The sequence below is a fragment of the Myotis lucifugus genome, unplaced genomic scaffold, assembly GCF_000147115.1.
Source record: "Myotis lucifugus unplaced genomic scaffold, Myoluc2.0 scaffold_190, whole genome shotgun sequence".
NCBI lineage: Eukaryota > Metazoa > Chordata > Mammalia > Chiroptera > Vespertilionidae > Myotis > Myotis lucifugus.
In genome coordinates, this window is record NW_005871238.1 from 239,907 (window position 1) to 256,680 (window position 16,774).

The following is a 16,774-nucleotide window of genomic DNA, read 5'->3' on the forward strand; positions in this document are numbered from 1 at the left end:
AGTTGTCCCTGCCTGGTAGGCCAGACGCCACCATTCTCAGGTCAGGTAACAGAGGCAGGGATGGTCTCTAGGCTATTGCTGAGGTGCAAATGTCCCTTGAGGGTAAGACAAGAACTTAGGGTGTCTAAGGAAATAAAATAGATTTGATTTCTACCATTACAACCTAAGTTAATTAGCTATTTATCACCTTTGTGGGCATGAGGGCTTATTTCAAAGGGGATGAGGTGCAGGGTAAGAGTTAGTAGGAGGAGACAATAGCATACCAGAGAAACAGATCTTCAGGGTCTGGCCTGGCGCTTTACTACACCTCTCGTTCTATCTTCACAACACATGGTAGGGTACGTTATTTAATAACAAAATATTTTTATAATAATAGTGACCATTTATGAAGACTTACCATATGCTCACTTAAATTATCTCATTTAGGCCTCACAACCCTAGTAAGTTTAAAGATAAGAAAGCCAAGACTTGCCTTAACCAGTTTGGCTCAGTGGATAGAGCGTCGGCCTGCGGACTCAAGGGTCCCAGGTTCGATTCCGGTCAAGGGCATGTACCTTGGTTGTGGGCACATCCCCAGTAGGGGGTGTGCAGGAGGCAGCTGATTGATGTTTCTCTCCCATCGATGTTTCTAACTCTCTATCCCTCTCCCTTCCTCTCTGTAAAAAATCAATAAAATATATTTTTCAAAAAAAGAAAGAAAGCCAAGACTTAGAGAAGTTAAATCTGTTCAAGGTCAAATGAGTTTTAAGTAGTAGAATTTAGATTTAAAGCCCAGTCTGTTTTCATTCTTCACTACTGTGTCACACAGCCTGTTGTTGTTCTCTGAGCCTTGGGGTAGTTATGACTTGCCCAAGGCCACTAGCTAATAAATGGCAGACCTGGGGCTTCAATCTAGGCCTATGTGCTTCCCTAACCCACACGTTTTACACAGGAGGTTAGAGCACATCCGCAGGGGGAGAGGCACAGAAAACATTTCAAATACTTCGTATAAAATCTCACCTCAGGGGAACCAAGAGTAACCTATATCCTAGGGAACTCAAAAAGAACGGAAGTCACTTGACAAGAACTTTATTTGTTCTGGCCATCTGATATGCTGCCCACCACGCTGGAAAACAGAGACAATGCCCTCTGAACAGCTCGAGACAGGCCAAAGTAAATACTGTGGGCCTCAAGGACAGCCCTGAAGGACAGGTTCTGTGGCTGCTAGTCAGATGCCTGGTCTCAGCTCTAAATGGGTGCCGCACCCTGGAGACCAGTAACTGACTTTGCTATCCCAAGTCTTGATTACAAAGAAATATAAGTTACCCAGTTGATGAGAATCAAATTCTCTTAACCGGCCATGACCAAAACATGGGACGGGGTGGGGTGGTCCAGAGATGGAAATGAACTTGAGAATTTCTAGCAAACATCAGGCAGGGGCTGGCAACGCGCTTCCACCAGAGACGCCCCACAAAGTAGGAGCTGCCCCAGAAGCACGTTCCTAGGAGCTATTTGTGCTCAACAACCCCTGCTGAGCAAGGAAGGGCTTGCTCCTCAGACACCTCCTGCCACTCACTTTAGCTTCCTCCTCAATGCAAACCCCACTCATTCAGGCTCCATGGGGCTGCTGCTTCCCCAAGCTGGTAAGGTGGAAGGGTTTCCCACCGTCAAGCGGCAATCCTTTCCCTTCTCTGCAGTTTATAGAAGGCTCAAAAGTTTGAGAGGCCTGAGGGAGGAGAAAATGCTGTCTGGGGTAGCCAGGCTGCTCTGCTATTCCACCTCTAGCCACCGGGGGGCCCCTGGCTCCAGAGATTCGGGGACCTGGCTTTGCTCCCAGGGAATGGTGGGAGCTGGGAAACCCATGCCCAGCAGGCCCTGAGCGGCTCCTTTCCCCAGCACCTGAGGGCGGGCCAGCGCACCGCCAAGTCTCAGGTTTCAGGGGGATGGCAGTTGCCTGTCTAAAGGCTTCTCTGTTCCTTGGAATTGTACAGAATGTCTCTTGTGGCTTTTCCTCCTCCCTCTTTTTTCCTGTTGACTCTCCCCAGTTGGCTTTCTGAATCACCAGACTCCAGAGGAGAGCAGCAGATGTTGACTTTACTTCTTTCAAGCCAACGTCAGCTCCCTCCTGTGGAGCGGGGAGCCAGCAGGAAGATGAGAGGCAGGGGACGAGGAAGACAACCCTCACCCTTCCCAAACTGTGAAGGAGGCCGTAGGGGAATCTGAAAGGAGGCAGGGACCTAGGCAGCAAATTCCCGGTTCCCGAGGCTGGAGAAAAAGGCCCGTGTTGGCCGTGAACCGTGGTCATGAGGAGGGGAGCAGACAGAGGGAGTGCTCCTAGTCGGGGTGCCAGCCCTTCTTGTCTGAGGTAAGGCCTCATCTCCTGCCAGCAGCTTCCTCATGACTCCAAAGTCAAGTCAGGGTTCAGGCGAGGGGAGGCCGTCCAGGGGCTGATTCTCGTCCCCTCGGAGCCCCCAGCCTCCGTTCTTTGGCGCGTCTTTTGGAGAAGCTTCCAGGGAGGGCTTTCCAGGACTCTATTCTACATTCATTGCTCCGGTTTCTCTTCTCTTTTTTCTTCCTCGGGGATCTTCTTACGGGCAAAGAAGCCAAGCTGTACAGGAAGAGATAAGAGTTATTGTCAGATGGCCTGCCTGGGGACCTTGCCAACAGCCCTGACTTATCTGAAGTCTTCACTTTGGTTCTGCTTCCAAATATGAGGTTCATATTTCTTTTATTTGGCTTAGTTGAATTCAACCAATATCTGTGGAGTTCAGGGAAGGAGGTTGGGCATGACACCCACCGCCTGCCCAGCACAAACCCGGTTTTCCCTGCTACAATCAAGGACCCCTCAAGGCGTGGGCACCAGGCCCATACTTCCAACCAAAGCCGTGCTTACCTTCCAAAGGCAGAAGACGAGGAAAGCCAGCAGCAGCAGCCCTCCCAGGACGCTGCCAATGAGGATCCACAGGGAGATGAGCACAGGGCGCGTCTGGATCACCTCCAGGAGGCTCTGTGTGGGGAGAGGGGTCTTTTACCTGCACCCTTTCACCCAGCTGGCCTCACCCCACATTCAAGCAAAGCCAGCCTCCAAATAGAAGACTAAAAGGAATGAAACGGAGGCAGGAAAGGAGGCAGTGGGACCCTAGCATCCTCACTTGTCACTTCTGACTCCTCCATTGCTGCCTGATGAAGACATTTCTGAAAAAAGCCCACACGTGTCCTTTCCCCACCCCCACCCTCATACGGGAGGCATCCAATCAATGTTTTCGCAGCTCTCACACTCGGCCTCCAGCCCACCTCACTCCAGCGGGAAGCTTCGGTCAGCTGTAGGACACTGCCCTCCTCAGCGCCCAGCTCGAAGGTGCTGACCACTGTCAGAGACTTGAATTTGGCCTGCGGAACAAGTAGATGGGAAGACATTTAAAGTGAGCCATCATCAGGGAGTGTGGCAATTGGAACTCCAATAACAAAGATGAGGCTGAAAGACACAACTCTCAGGACTCTGAAGACCAGAAGTAAAGGTTGGAGACCAATGGGGAAAGAGGAAAAGGGTCATAGAGGGAGAAATGAGAGAAATCTAAATTATGAAAGTTCTCTAAAGCTAGGGTCTTTTGTTATGCTGTCTGCTCTACCTGAAATGCATTCAACTTCCCTTTCTTTGGCTAAGCACTAACCCTCCTTTAGGTTGAAGTTTAGACATCATCTCCTCTGGGATTTCAGAAAGTATTTCCTTCTAAACCCAACCACCCCTGTTAAAGTTATAATATTCTGTTCACTTTTCTGTCTTTCACCACTGAATTATAAGATCCTTGAGGACAAGGGCTATGTCTTATTAATTATGTGTCCCTAGCCCTGCCAATGTGGCTAAGTTGGTTGAGCATTGTCCTGTGCACTGAAAGGTTGCTGGTTCGATTCCTGGTCAGGGCACATGTTGTTGTGGGTTCAATACTCAGTTGGGGTGCGTATGGGAGGCATCCGATCAATGTTTCTTTCTCTTTCTCACTCTTCCTCTCCCTCTCCCTTTCACTCTCTCTAGAATCAATAAAAACATATTTTTTAAAAAAATCTTTAATTATGTGTTCCTAGTGTCTAGTACCTAGCACACTGCCAAATACCTAGTGGTTTCATAATAAATCTTTGTTAAAAGAATGGCTGAATGCCCTGGCCAGGCAGCTTAGTTGGTTAGAGTGTCATCCAGCTATGCCAAGGTTGTAGGTTCAATCCCCAATCAGGGCACATACAGAATCAACCAATGAATGCATAAATAAGTGAAACAACAAACAGATGCTTCTCTCTCTCCCCCCTCTCTAAAATCAATTAAAAATTTAAAAAGAATAGATTAATGAATTAAAAAGAGGATACCAAAGCCCAGATGGTGTGGCTCAGTAGTTGAGCACTGACCCGTGTACCAAGAGGTCCCTGATCGGTTCCAGTCAGGGCACATGACCCATTTGTGGGCTCAGTCCTCAGTAGGGGGCATGCAGAAGACAGCTGATCAATGTTGATGTTTCTCACCAATGTTTCTATCTCTCTCTCCCTCTCCCTCTTTCTCTAAAATCAATAAAATATTATTTTTAAAATAGAGGATACCAAAGAGAGATAAAGAGAGGACCAGACTTAGAGAGGAATGGTCTGTCAGAGTTAACTTCCCTTAAAACATATGCCTGCATCCCAGGGATGTTGTGTTATTCAAAGTAGATGGTGTATGGGATGCACAGTAGAGAACCCTAGTGCTAAATAGCTGTTACAATTAAGATGTCATTTCCCTGCTCAGGAATTCACACTGACTCCTAACTGCCAATCATATTAAGTTCCATTTTATCTCCCTAGCTTTAGAGAACTTTCATAATTTAGATTTCTCTCAACTGTATAATCTTACTTCTGACTACCCTACAATGCATATACTGCATGTAAATCTACTATTTGTTCATTTATTTAACAGAAATGTATTAAGTCACTACAATAATTTAAACATGGTGCTAAACATTTGGGATATTCTCAGTGTCTCCTAGTACAGGACCTTTTATATAGTAGGCACTTGATGGATTATTAATTGATTGAATTTTAGGTATCCTATTAATGTTGATTGATTATTAGTATAGTACTAAGGGATGATACATGGAGGATAATAACTAGCTTTAAATGAGTCCATCTCATTATTCTTTACAACAACCCCTTAAAGTAGGTGTTATCACCCCCACTTTAGAGATGAGAAGAAAGACGCTTAGAGAGATGAAATAACTTGCTAAACATCCAACAGCTAGTAAGAGGCAAAGTGGAACTTGAACATGGGTCTGTTTACTTCCAAAGCCTGTGCTCAAGTTCCAGATTGGAACAGAAGGGAAGAGTAGTAGGAAATAAGAGGTTTACCCTCCGGAAGAATTCATTGTGAACCAGTCTCAGTAGTCCGACAGAGGCCTCGGTCCCCTTAGCGAGCCGCCCAAGGTGGCACCGCACGACCTGACACCGAGTGTTGCTCCCGTTCTATCACAAGAGAGAGACAGATCAGACCTGGTGGAAAGATCTCCCACTTCCTGCTCCAGGCTCTGCCCCCAACCGGAAGGCTCCAAACTCCACTGTTCCCACCCCGGACACATTGCTCCATCCTTGACGCATACCAGCCGGCTGGTGTGCTGAAGCTCCTCTGGGTGCGCATGGGGCCCAGGGGGCTCAGTCAGGTTCTGCACCGCGCAGCTTGCCTGGAGAAAGATGGAACTTGAGGGACTCTCTTGATGGTGAGAGGCCAGCCACTGCATGCTGAGCAGCACCTACCCACACTCCTATAGTGGGGGAATCCCTCTCTTTCTTCTCAAAGAAGCCACATACTAAAGGAAAGGTCCCCCAGGGGAGGAGCCCTGAGGGCAGTGACCCAGCAGATAAGGGGCTGGTGAGTCCACCAGGTCAAGGTGGAGGGCCCCACCTCCCCCAGCCCAGACTCACATTGTGAGTGATGACCTGAGACAGTGACAGGAAGTAGTTGCCCCCATGGGCCACGGCTGGAAGGAAAGCTGAGATGACGAGGCCACTGACCACATAGCAGCCAAGGTTCTGAACCTGAGAGGAGAGTTGAAAACGGGAAGAGGCAGGAGACGAAGATCCTTCGTCATCTGCTCCTCTTATCCTCGATCCCACTGACATCTAAGAGAGGTGTTTCCGTTTTCCCCCAGGACGCCTCACCCCTCCCCTGCTCACTCCAAGGCCCGCCAGCTTCTCACCCGAAGAGTGGTCTTAAATTCAGGGCCAGGACCCACTGGGAGGGTCCCGTATGGATGAACCTCATAGCGGTGCATAGTGGACTCACTGCGTGGACACCAAGTCAGGAAGTACATGGCCATAGCCATGACACAGACACAGGCACATGGTCAATACATAGATGGAGTCAGGGAAGGCCGAGCCAGCACATGAATAAAGAGGTGGGGGTACATAGAGAAGATAGACATGAGACACGGCAGACTAACAATGTTTATGACCACATCCCATATCCCCCCGCCCTCGCCCCAATCCCCAGGCCCAGCAAAGCCCCAGACCTAGGAAGAAAGTAAGATGCTTAAAAGAGACGGTTTTGCATGAGTGGGATTGGGGGCAAAAAGATGGAGCAGCCCCAAGGGTTTGGGCTTTGGGGACACTGAAGCACATGAAGGGAGAGGTGGAAACATAGACTATGAGTCTGAGGTCAGAACGGGGTGGGGGTCCCAGAGGGGACCAAGCCATACCTAGAGAAGAGCAGGTGAGGCTCATACTGGATGTAGGCTGAGGTCTGGGCCGTGTTATCGTGAAGGGTCCCATTTCTCTCCAGGCTATTGCTGTAGGGCAAGGGGAGAGGCTGACATCCTGTCCCAGAGGCCCTCTCAGGAGGAGAGGGGTCAAGGCTATGTATCCCCCTCCTCCAACACACACACCACCCCAGCCACCAAGACCCAGTAGGAGAGGGCTGGGGGGAGCTTCCCTTTGCTCTCACCTGGTGGCAGTCAGCCTCACAAGGACCTGGCTCAGGAGGGAGGAGCAGCTAAACTCAAACTCTAGCAGAAAGGTCACCTGGAGGCAGGAGACATGGGTCATGGTAGGTTCCTAGTCATGGGGCAAGTTCAGAGGAGCAGGAGTCCTGTGTGCCTCCCCCTCCAGCCCCAGGCCCCACCCAGTCCGGCCCCTGCTCTCTCAGAGCCCCTTTCTCATCCTGGGCCCCACTTACCTTGGCTCCAGTCTGGAAGACGGGATGTCCCACACTGCAGAGCCGGGCGTGAGGGGAAGGCGCCGCACACTCCACCTTCACCGACCTGTCCCTCTGAGAGCAGAGACACGGGGGTGGAGCAGAGCTGGGGCTGCGGCTGCTCTCCTGCCCGCAGCCCCTAAACACTGAGCCTTTCTCCAGAGCCCTCGCAGCTGAGGACAATACCCACTCTGCTCCCTCCTACTTCTCCGACTCCTCCCCAAGCCCCTCCCCCACGGACACCTGAGGAGTGAAACTGGCCAGGTGGAGGTTTCTAGAGAAGCTGAGGCTCAGGCTGGTGTTGTAGGCATTCTCCTTCCTGTTCTCCAGGGTGGCTGTCACCAGCACTTTCCGCCGACCTTGAACCACGAACGGGTCCTTCCTAGGAGAGGTGCATAAGGGAGAACTCAGGAGTTGAAGGAATGCCAAAAGCCTCGCTTCTGTTTTGCTGGGCAAAGAACCACCCTCCGGTTCCCTTCTAGTCCCGTCCAGCCTGGCTCAGGTCACCCTGGTTTGGCCAGTTCCTGTCCATCCCACCTGGAGCCTCTGATGTCCATATTCGCCCGGAGCACCAGGTCTGTGACACATTCATTGTCTTGGCCACAGTCCTTTGAGAAGGGCACCTGGAGGAGAGAGGAGGGGCCAAGGGCTGAGAAGAAGGCAAGGAGAAAGGAATGGCATTGGGAGGAAGGTGAAGAGAGAAGAGCGGGTGCCCAGGTCAGATTCACTGTGATCTCATCTCCTCCCTCCCCCTCAGGCAGTGTTGGGGCCCAGGACAGGACAGGGCAGGGCGTGGAACTGCTGACCAGCTTTCGTATTGAGGTGAGTGAGCCCTCGTCCAGCACAGGGCCTGGCTTTGTGGTGTTGTCCAAAGCAAAGGTCACAGTCAAGGCCACCGGCCGGAGGTAGTCTGATGTATCCTGAGGGAAACCAGAGGCAAGGTCATGGGGAGCCAGGGTTAGGGGACAAGCCAGGCTCTGCGGAATGTGGTCATTCCAGTGGTCATTTACTGAGCACTGTCTGTGTGTTGGGCACTGTCCAAAGGTTTTGGCAGTACTATCACATTTACTTCTTTCTTAAAAAAATATTTCCTGATTGATTTGAGAGACAGAGGAAGGGGGAGAGAGAGGAAAAAACATCAATTTGTTGTTCCACTCATTCATGCATTCATTGGTGATTCCTGTATAAGCCCGACCAGGGAACAAATCCGCAACCTTGTCACATGGGACGATGCTCTAACCAACTGAGCGGCCCGGGCCAGGGCCACATTGAGTTCTTTTTTAAAAAAAAAATTTCTTTATTGATTTCAGAGAAGAAGGGAGAAGGAGAGAGATAGAAACATCAATGATGAGAGAAAATCATGGATTGGCCCCTCCTGCAAGGCACCCCCCCCCCCCCCCCCGGGGATTGAGCCTGCAACCCAGGCATGTGCCCTTGGCCGGAATCGAACCTGGGACCCTTCAGTCCGCAGGCGGACACTCTATCCACTGAGCAAAACCAGCCAGGGCGACACATTTACTTCTAATACAATCCTGTGATGCAGTTATTATTATCATCTCCACCCACCCCCCGCTTTGCAGGCAAGGAAACCGGCTTTCCAGGTTGCACAGATGGTAAACGGCAGTTAGAATTGAAACCCAGATCAGCCCACTCCAAAGTCTGACTTTCTGAAATTCCTCCTCTGACCCGGCCCTCCCCTCACTCCCAGGCCCTGAGGCTAAGCAGCTCCTGCCCCTCCTCACCAGCACATGGAAGTGTAGCCGCTCACAGGTGACATTCCCCACAGTGAGCCGGAGCCGCCGAGGGGCCAGCCTCTGGCCAGCGCCGTCAAAAGCTGCCCGGGCTCCAGCTGTCCACTCGTCCAGTGATGCTGTGAACTGCAAGTCTGCATGGGGCAGGCAAGGGTGAGGGTCAAGAGGGTCCGAGGCCGAGGCCGGCCGGGGTGGAGAGGGGCCGGATGCCCTGCAGTCACTCACAGAGCCGGCGATCCCAGCGGCCAGGCGTGCGGGAGGTCGCTCGGAAGCAGAGGAGCGCAGAGAGGCAGGCTGCCTCCTGGCCTCGCCGCGTGCAGTCTCTCTGAACCACACTGATGGCCGGCGGGGTCACCACCAGCGACGGGGCCAGGCGGACAATGGGCCGGGAGCTGGGCACAGGGTGGGAAAGAAATTCTAGTCGGAGGAAAGACCTTGAGAAAATCCACTCCCAGTGTTTGCCTCCTGAGGTCAAAGGAAAGAATGAGGGGCTAGGCGTGCAGGTCTCTCTCCTCTGAACCTTCTAACAGAAGTAAGATAATAGCTAACATTTAAATATATATATATTTATATAAAATATATTTTTATTGGTTTCAGAGAGGAAGGAAGAGGGAGAGAGAGGTAGAAACATCAATGATGAGAGAGAATCATTAACCGGCTGCCACCTGCATGCCCCCCACTGGGGATCCAGCCCACAACTCGGGCATATGCCCTGACCAGGAATCGAACTGCGACCTCCTGGTTCATAGATCGACACTCAACCACTGAGCGATGCCGGCCAGGTGAGAACAGCTAACATTTAAGAAGCACTTGCTATGTGCTAGGCCAGTGGTTCTCAACCTTCTGGCCCTTTAAATACAGTTCCTCATGTTGTGACCCAACCATAAAATTATTTTCGTTGCTACTTCATAACTGTAATGTTGCTACTGTGATGAATCGTAATGTAAATATCTGATATGCAGGATGGTCTTAGGCGACCCCTGTGAAAGGGTCATTCGACCACCAAAGGGGTCTCGACCCACAGGTTGAGAACCGTTGTGCTAGGCACTGTGTTAAGATCTTTACATGGATTACCTCATTTAATCCTCACAATAAGCCTATTAGTAGGATTGTTCCCATATTAAAAACTAGGAAATGGAGGCCCAGAGTAAGTTGACTAAGAAATCCAAATCTAAGCCCGTGACTCCAAATCCCTTGCTTTGAACAGCCATGCTGAGCTGTCCACTTTGCCTGAAACGGGACCACTCACCTGAGCAGGATGGCCGCCCCTTGGGCACCCACAGCCACATCCACCAGGTCATCTCCATCCAGATCTAACCGGCCATCTACACTTCGGCCAAAGTAGCTGAGGGCCCGCGGCATGGAGACAGCAGCGATCCGCTGCGGGAAGAGGGGGAGTTTGAGCAGGGACTCCCACACCTGCTTCCCAGGCCTCCCACCGGGCTCCTATTTCTTTCATCAGAACAAGAGAAACTTGCCTGTGTTCAGGATTCCCTCGCATAGCAACCTGTATCCCCCTCCACCTCACCTTTTGTCCCTTATCCACGCTTTCACTTTCTGCTGTTAATATTTGATAAAAAAATTCCAGAATAAATGATTCCTAAGTTTTAAACTGTGTGCCATTCTGAGTGGTGGGATAGACTCTTAAGCTGCCCCGCTCTGTCCCGCCTGGGGTGTGAGTCATCCCTTCGTCCAGTGTAGCCACACTCAGTGTGCTACCCACCGTGCGTCATTAGGAGCCGTCTTAGCTATCAGATCAACTTGTAGGACTCACACGGCTTTGTTCAAGTAACCCTTATTTTACTTAATAATGCCACATTCATATGAGTTTTATTATAGCATACTGTTATAATTGTTCTCTTTCATTATTGTTGTTCATCTCTTACTGTGCGTAATTTATAAATTAAATGCTGTCATAGGTATGTATGTACAGGAACAAGCCTATAACACAGTATATGCAAAGTCTGGTACGATCTGCAGTTTCGGGCGTCCTCTGGAGGTCTTGGAGCATATCCCGGTGGGGGGGGGGCTGCAGGGGGGGGGCTACTGTACTAATAAAGCATTTGTTCAGTTTGGGTCCCAAGTCCAGGGGAGCACTGATAGGCAGAGACCACGTCCCCACTCCCCTTGCCCCCACACGCTCCTGCCTTCCTTGGGCGCTCCTGACCTGGGCAGGGCGGGGCCTGACTCCACTCCGAGTCCCATGATAGAGGTACAGCGCTCCACGGTGCCCATCCTCCAGCGGTGCCCCCACCGCCACTTCAGCAAAGCCGTCGTGGTTCAGGTCAGGAAGGGCAGCCATGGCAAAACCAAGCCGAGCATCCTGGGGGGGTTCCGGATGAAGTGTTCCCTGGAGTGTGAGCAAGGACTGCTGGTGGAGGTGAGGAGAAGAGAGGCGTCGATCTGATTGTCCCAACCTCTCAGCCAGCCCTCAAATACGTGTGCCTTCCCTTCTCCCTCCTTCCTCACCGGCAAGCAAGCCTCACCTGACCCACCAGATACACGTAAACACGTCCTGTCTCCTTGTTCTGGGGTCCCAGAAACATGGGGGCAGCCACGAGTAAGACATCAGTTGTCCCATCGCCATCTGTATCCAATGGGCAGAGCTCACTGCCAAAGTATGAGCCAATCTGGGGAGTGGGGGGGAGTGAGGGGAGTGGTGAACCCAGAGAAAAGGGAAGGAGATTGTGAACAAGTGCGAAGCCCCCCCCCCCCCCCCCCTGCACCTGCCGCTCTGGTCCTCAGGGCCCTGACAGACTCCGCCGAGCAGAATTCAGCACCGATCTCAGGCCCCTCTCCAGCCCCTTCACTGTCTCCCTGCAGGCTGATTCCCCTCGGATGCCCTACCTGCTCCCCCTGGAGGCTCTGGGCGACCCTCACAGCCCCGTCTTTCTTAAGCTGGAAGGCGATGACCTTTCCTCGATGTCTAAACCGAGGAGCCCCTGAGAGGAAGAGGCGTTGTCCACCCCGCAAAAGCATGGAGGAAACAGAGTAACCTGGAAGTGGGCAAGGGGTCGGGGGCGGAAGGAAAAGACGGGGTCAGAATGGGAGGGATCCCTACAGGCCTAGGAGGGGTCCCCAGGGGAGTAGCAGGGGGTCCGTGAACAACTGTGTAAGTGAAGAGGGGGTGCTCACACCCCACACCGGGAAGGAAGCGGCCCCCACCTCCCAGGCCTCTGCAAACCCCTGCTACTCACCCAGGTAGGCCGCGTGGTTCTGCAATGCAGGGGGGAACTCATCTTCCAGGGCGGTCCGTGGGGGGAAAAGGTGGTGACCTTCTTCAAGCCATAATAACACGGAGCCCCCCCAGTCATAGGCCCCCACCATCCCAAAGAGAATCCCATCCTGTGGGCAGAACAGACAGGGTCACCGCAACGGCAGCAGGGTCACGGGGCACAGGCCGGGGTCAGTGTGAAAGCCAGGAGCCGTCAGAATGGACACTGGTTAAAGGAGGAATATAGAAGAACCCTGGGGTTGAAGGGTTCGAGTCAGAGGCTGGAAGGAGTCAGAGGTCGAGTGGGGTCATGCATGGAGGGGTCAGGCTGTCCAACCTTTAGCCGATGAGCAGAGAAACCAATCTGAGACATTTCCAGGCCAAAGGAGCTTTCGTTTTCTCCATGGGACCCTTGGGCACGAGACAATATTGAGGCACCTGTACCCCAGAACCCCCTTCCCCGCCCTCCATTTCTTCCAGGGGCATCCTTACCCTCAAGGCCAAAAATCCGGTCTCCCAGTGCGTCCACAATGTCGGTCAGCGCAGCTTCATCGGTGACATTGAAAAAGAACCTCTCGTCTGGGTCACTGGCGATAGCTCTGATTTCCCGCACGAAAGAGCTGGGGTCTCGCTGCCGCCGGAGGTAGTGGCCGAGGACCTGGGGTGAGAGCGCAGGGTGGGTCTGTTAACTGTGTGGATTGGGATATCGGAGCTGGTGCGGAACACAGCCAACAAAGTGAAGGGAGGGGAAGGTGGCTGGTGTCGGGGAAGTGGTTTCTCTCAAGTTCCCGGTCCTGGTGTTACCATCCCCACCCCACCCATCCTTCCAGGTCCTGAGCAGACTCTCACGGCAATGCCATAGCGGGTCACTCGTCCGGCCTCACAGGCCTTCAGTGCTGCGGGCAGCTCCTCTCCGTCATGTGATTCTCCATCAGTGACAACCACCAGCAGCCTGGCAGCCTCCAGGCGGCCCCCGCGGGACTGACTGAATCCTTCTGTGCTGAGAAGAGAGAGAAAGGAGGTGTGATCAGGCGTACACACACACACACAGACACACACACAGGCACACACATACACACATACACACACACGCAAACATGCACACATACACACGTGCTCATGCACACACACACACACACACACACACACCAGCATCACCAGTTCACTGAGGTCCGGCATCTTGCCTTTCAGACCATCTCCCCAACAGTGTCTAGCATGCAGACTGACACACAGTAAGAGCTCAAATGCTTGACTATCATAGAACATAGAGATGAGCATATCATCAATGCAAATCAATATAAAATTCCTTTATTTAATTTTAAATTGATTTGAGAGAGGGAGAGGGAAAGAGAGAAAGATTTTTGCTGTTCTATGTATTTCTGCATATATTGGTTGGTTCTTGTATGTGCCCTGACCGGAACCCACAACCTTGGTGTATTGGGTTGATGCTCTAACCAACTGAGCTGCCCGGCCAGAGCAATAAGTATAAAATTCATTCATTCCTACATTAATTTAGCAAAGAGTGCATTTGGGAGGACACGTATTAAGGGAGTGTAGAATAAAGAAGAATGGTCAGGCCAGGCTAGTCTTCCCAGAATGAGTTTGAATCATGTTTGGAAAGTGAGCGAGGACATGAGTGATGGAGAACCTGCAGGTCAAGATCAAAGTGGGAATGGCAGGATGGAGAGAGAGAGTTCTGTCTGCAGAGATAAACACAGCAGAAACATGGAGCGCTACAGACAGATATTTTGTAGAAATGTGACGAGGGAGTGCACTGACAGTCAACTTAGTTTCCCCTCACCCACCATTAGTGTTCACATAAAGATAAACATGCAAGGCATCTTGGGAGGTACCCACTGCACTCCACGCCTCCCCTAACCCGTCTAGGCCCTCCCCACTCTGCCTCCCCTACTCCCCTCCCCAGTGCCTCACCAGGCCACCATTATTGCTTGGGCAGTCTTTGTTTCTCGTCCCTCCCGCCGACTCAGGTTCCTTGCCGCTCTCACCACTTCTTCCTTGGTTCGGAAATCTCCCAGGGACCACTCGTGTACAGGGCTCTCACCATACTGTACCAGCCCCACCTGAGAATAAAGTGCACAGTCAAATGAATGTGTGCAGCCCAATGGTTGTGGCTCAGTGGTTGAGTGTCCACCTATGAACCAGGAGGTCATGGTTTGATTCCCGGTCAGGGCTCTTGCCCGGGTTGTGGGCTCCATCCCCAGTGGGGGGGCTCCATCCATCAGTGACAAATATCTGTGCAGGAGACAGTCGATTAATGATTTTCTTTCATCATTGATGTTTCTATCTCTCTTTTCCTCTCCCTTTCTCTCTGAAATCAATAAAAAATGTATTTTTTAAATGAAATGTGTGTATGAAAGTGAGGAGGGAGAAGAAAGTGTGTAAGGGAGGGAAGGTGAGCGCCTGGATACTCCTGAAGACACTATCCACGTGTATCTCCTCTCTCCCTGTCTCTCCCCTCCGAGCCCATCCTTATTGACCTCTCTTACCTGTATCTGCTCTGGGTCAATGAACAGTCTTCCCACCAGTCTTCGTAGGAAAGTCTGAACTTCAGACCAGGGGTAGATGCTGTTGGAGCCATCCAAGACGATGACAACATCCATGTATGTGGGGCAGCCTAGGAGGAGGAGTGTGGTGATAGAGAGCAGACGGGTACAGGATATTGGGCACGAGGGAACAAGGGAAGAGGTCACAGGAGGGCACATTCAATTTAAACATTTATTAGGCACTTCTGTCATGCAAGGAAGGTAGTATGCCAGGCCCTGGGTAAATGTAGAAATGAATAAAAGGAGAGATGGGCATACATGCAATATACTAAAAAAAAAAAAAAAAAAAAAAAAGCCCAGCCAGTGTTGCTCAGTGGTTGAGCAATGACCCATGAACCAGGAGATCGTGATTCAGTTCAATTCCTGGTCAGGGAACATGCCCCAGTTGTGGGCTCGATCCCCAGTAGGGGGCATGCAGGAGGTGGCCAATTGATGATTTTCTCTCATCATTGATGTTTCTATCTCTCCCTCTCCCTTTCTCTCTCTGAAATCAATCTATATATATAAAAAACCCTAATATGCAAATAGACTGAATGGTAGAACAACCGAACAACCAGTTGCTATGACATGCACTGACCACCAGGGGAAGCATGTGGAACATGGTGGGCGATGGCCGCAGCAGGATGGTGGAGCAGGTGAGTGGGGGTGTCAGACCAAGGCAGGGCACTGGTCATTGTCATTGGGGCAAGCCTCTGGTGGTTACTGAAAATTCTTTGCTCCCGTGCGCCGTGGTTCCGCCCGATGCTCGCACCTGCTGCCAGTGCCCGGCGCTGGCCCCATTTGCACGCACCCATGGCCGATGCCAGGCACCGGCCCCTATCGCCCCTGAGGCTTCTCTACCTCCCCCTGCTCCTGAGGGGCGATCGGGGCAGCAGCCGCCGCTCACACCTGCCGACAGTACTGGCCCTGCTCACACCCGCTCCTGGCACAGGTCCCAATTGCTCCATGCTGTCAGCAGGTGCGAGCAGGGCCAGTGCCATCAGTGCGTGGGAGAGCAGTGGTGGGAGCGGGGCTGCTGGCAGACAAGGGACCAGGGCCACAGTGGGAGGGGGCGGGTGGGGGTGCGGAGGATTGGCCAAGACTTGCCCTGTGACCACCACAGCCTCACAGCCCACAGTTCCTTTCAAGGTGCACGAATTCATGCACTGGGCCCCTAGTATAAGCATATTACAATAATAATAATAATAATAATAATAATAATAATGATAATAATAATTGAATGCCAGGTAAAAACATAGCACTGATGGTGGGGAATCAAAGGAGGCAGCAACTGAGCCGATACTGAAGACTGAAGATGTTTGAGGAGAGGAGAATACAAGAAAAGGCATCTGGATTGAGAACTCTTTAAATAAAAGGAGATGTAGGTATAAAAATAGATGACACATTGGAGAATGGTGAGGTAAATGCTGTAGCCAAGGGCGTGGAGGGATACAGTGAGAGTTGAGTTTTTGAAGTTGTTTTGGTCAGTTCATAGAGTCTTAGTGCCCTGGTAGAGTCTGAATTCTAACCTGTTAGAAGCATGGCGCTTATGCAGACACATTAGGTAGCAGTGAGGACAGCCAGGCAGGCCCATCAGACCCTGACACCCCATCCTTTTCCCACCCTGCACCCCGTGCTGAGGACTGAACCTCAGCCCTCCTTCTGGCTTACGCTGTGCAGTGGGTGCCAGGCTTCCCCGGGGCCGGAATGAAGCATCTACATGGGCACATATTCCAGAACTGAAGACAGAGGAACCGCAAGCACGAGACCAGAGAGGGGCACAGGCCTGGGGGTAGGCGGGAGACACAGTTACTCCCAGGTTGGGAGGCACCCGCAGAACATGCGCCTAGGAGGAGGCACTGAGATTCCCCTCTACTTTCTAGGGTTTTTAACTCCTTGACCCTCCGCATAGACCAGCTTCCCGCACCATACTGCTCTTTCTCTGCCACAAACCCCCAGAGACCCAGCCACACCCTTTCCTTAGCTCACCATGAATCCCCCGTCACCATCTGTCTCCAGTAGAGACATCCCCAAGTGCATGTTCACAGCAGGATGAGATGAATTTCCCAGTGGGTAGTCACGA

The 16,774-nt window shown here is 51.8% G+C and overlaps 1 protein-coding gene across 2 annotated transcripts in view; it reads right to left on the minus strand.

The window, feature by feature from the left end:
- Positions 1 to 1,052: 1,052 nt before the first annotated feature.
- The window catches only part of ITGA10 (integrin subunit alpha 10), an 18,155-nt gene continuing 2,433 nt past the window's right edge, over positions 1,053 to 16,774 (minus strand). Inside the window, exons 4-30 of one of the 2 annotated variants that reach the window (XM_014462766.2) lie at positions 16,681 to 16,772; positions 16,363 to 16,477; positions 14,656 to 14,783; positions 14,081 to 14,229; positions 12,998 to 13,148; positions 12,641 to 12,806; positions 12,486 to 12,559; positions 12,132 to 12,279; positions 11,782 to 11,930; positions 11,421 to 11,564; positions 11,102 to 11,305; positions 10,184 to 10,314; positions 9,160 to 9,326; positions 8,926 to 9,068; positions 7,990 to 8,103; positions 7,721 to 7,806; positions 7,427 to 7,565; positions 7,166 to 7,258; positions 6,935 to 7,011; positions 6,690 to 6,779; positions 6,192 to 6,276; positions 5,917 to 6,030; positions 5,595 to 5,675; positions 5,347 to 5,460; positions 3,274 to 3,369; positions 2,873 to 2,986; positions 1,053 to 2,587 (exon numbers count right to left, since the gene is read on the minus strand). In XM_014462766.2, the coding sequence (XP_014318252.1) occupies positions 2,522 to 2,587; positions 2,873 to 2,986; positions 3,274 to 3,369; positions 5,347 to 5,460; positions 5,595 to 5,675; positions 5,917 to 6,030; positions 6,192 to 6,276; positions 6,690 to 6,779; positions 6,935 to 7,011; positions 7,166 to 7,258; positions 7,427 to 7,565; positions 7,721 to 7,806; positions 7,990 to 8,103; positions 8,926 to 9,068; positions 9,160 to 9,326; positions 10,184 to 10,314; positions 11,102 to 11,305; positions 11,421 to 11,564; positions 11,782 to 11,930; positions 12,132 to 12,279; positions 12,486 to 12,559; positions 12,641 to 12,806; positions 12,998 to 13,148; positions 14,081 to 14,229; positions 14,656 to 14,783; positions 16,363 to 16,477; positions 16,681 to 16,772 (3,230 nt within the window). In that variant the 3' untranslated portion in view covers positions 1,053 to 2,521. The remainder of the gene's footprint in view (positions 2,588 to 2,872; positions 2,987 to 3,273; positions 3,370 to 5,346; positions 5,461 to 5,594; positions 5,676 to 5,916; positions 6,031 to 6,191; positions 6,277 to 6,689; positions 6,780 to 6,934; positions 7,012 to 7,165; positions 7,259 to 7,426; positions 7,566 to 7,720; positions 7,807 to 7,989; positions 8,104 to 8,925; positions 9,069 to 9,159; positions 9,327 to 10,183; positions 10,315 to 11,101; positions 11,306 to 11,420; positions 11,565 to 11,781; positions 11,931 to 12,131; positions 12,280 to 12,485; positions 12,560 to 12,640; positions 12,807 to 12,997; positions 13,149 to 14,080; positions 14,230 to 14,655; positions 14,784 to 16,362; positions 16,478 to 16,680; positions 16,773 to 16,774) is intronic. The other variant, XM_014462770.1, reaches the window with a different exon arrangement.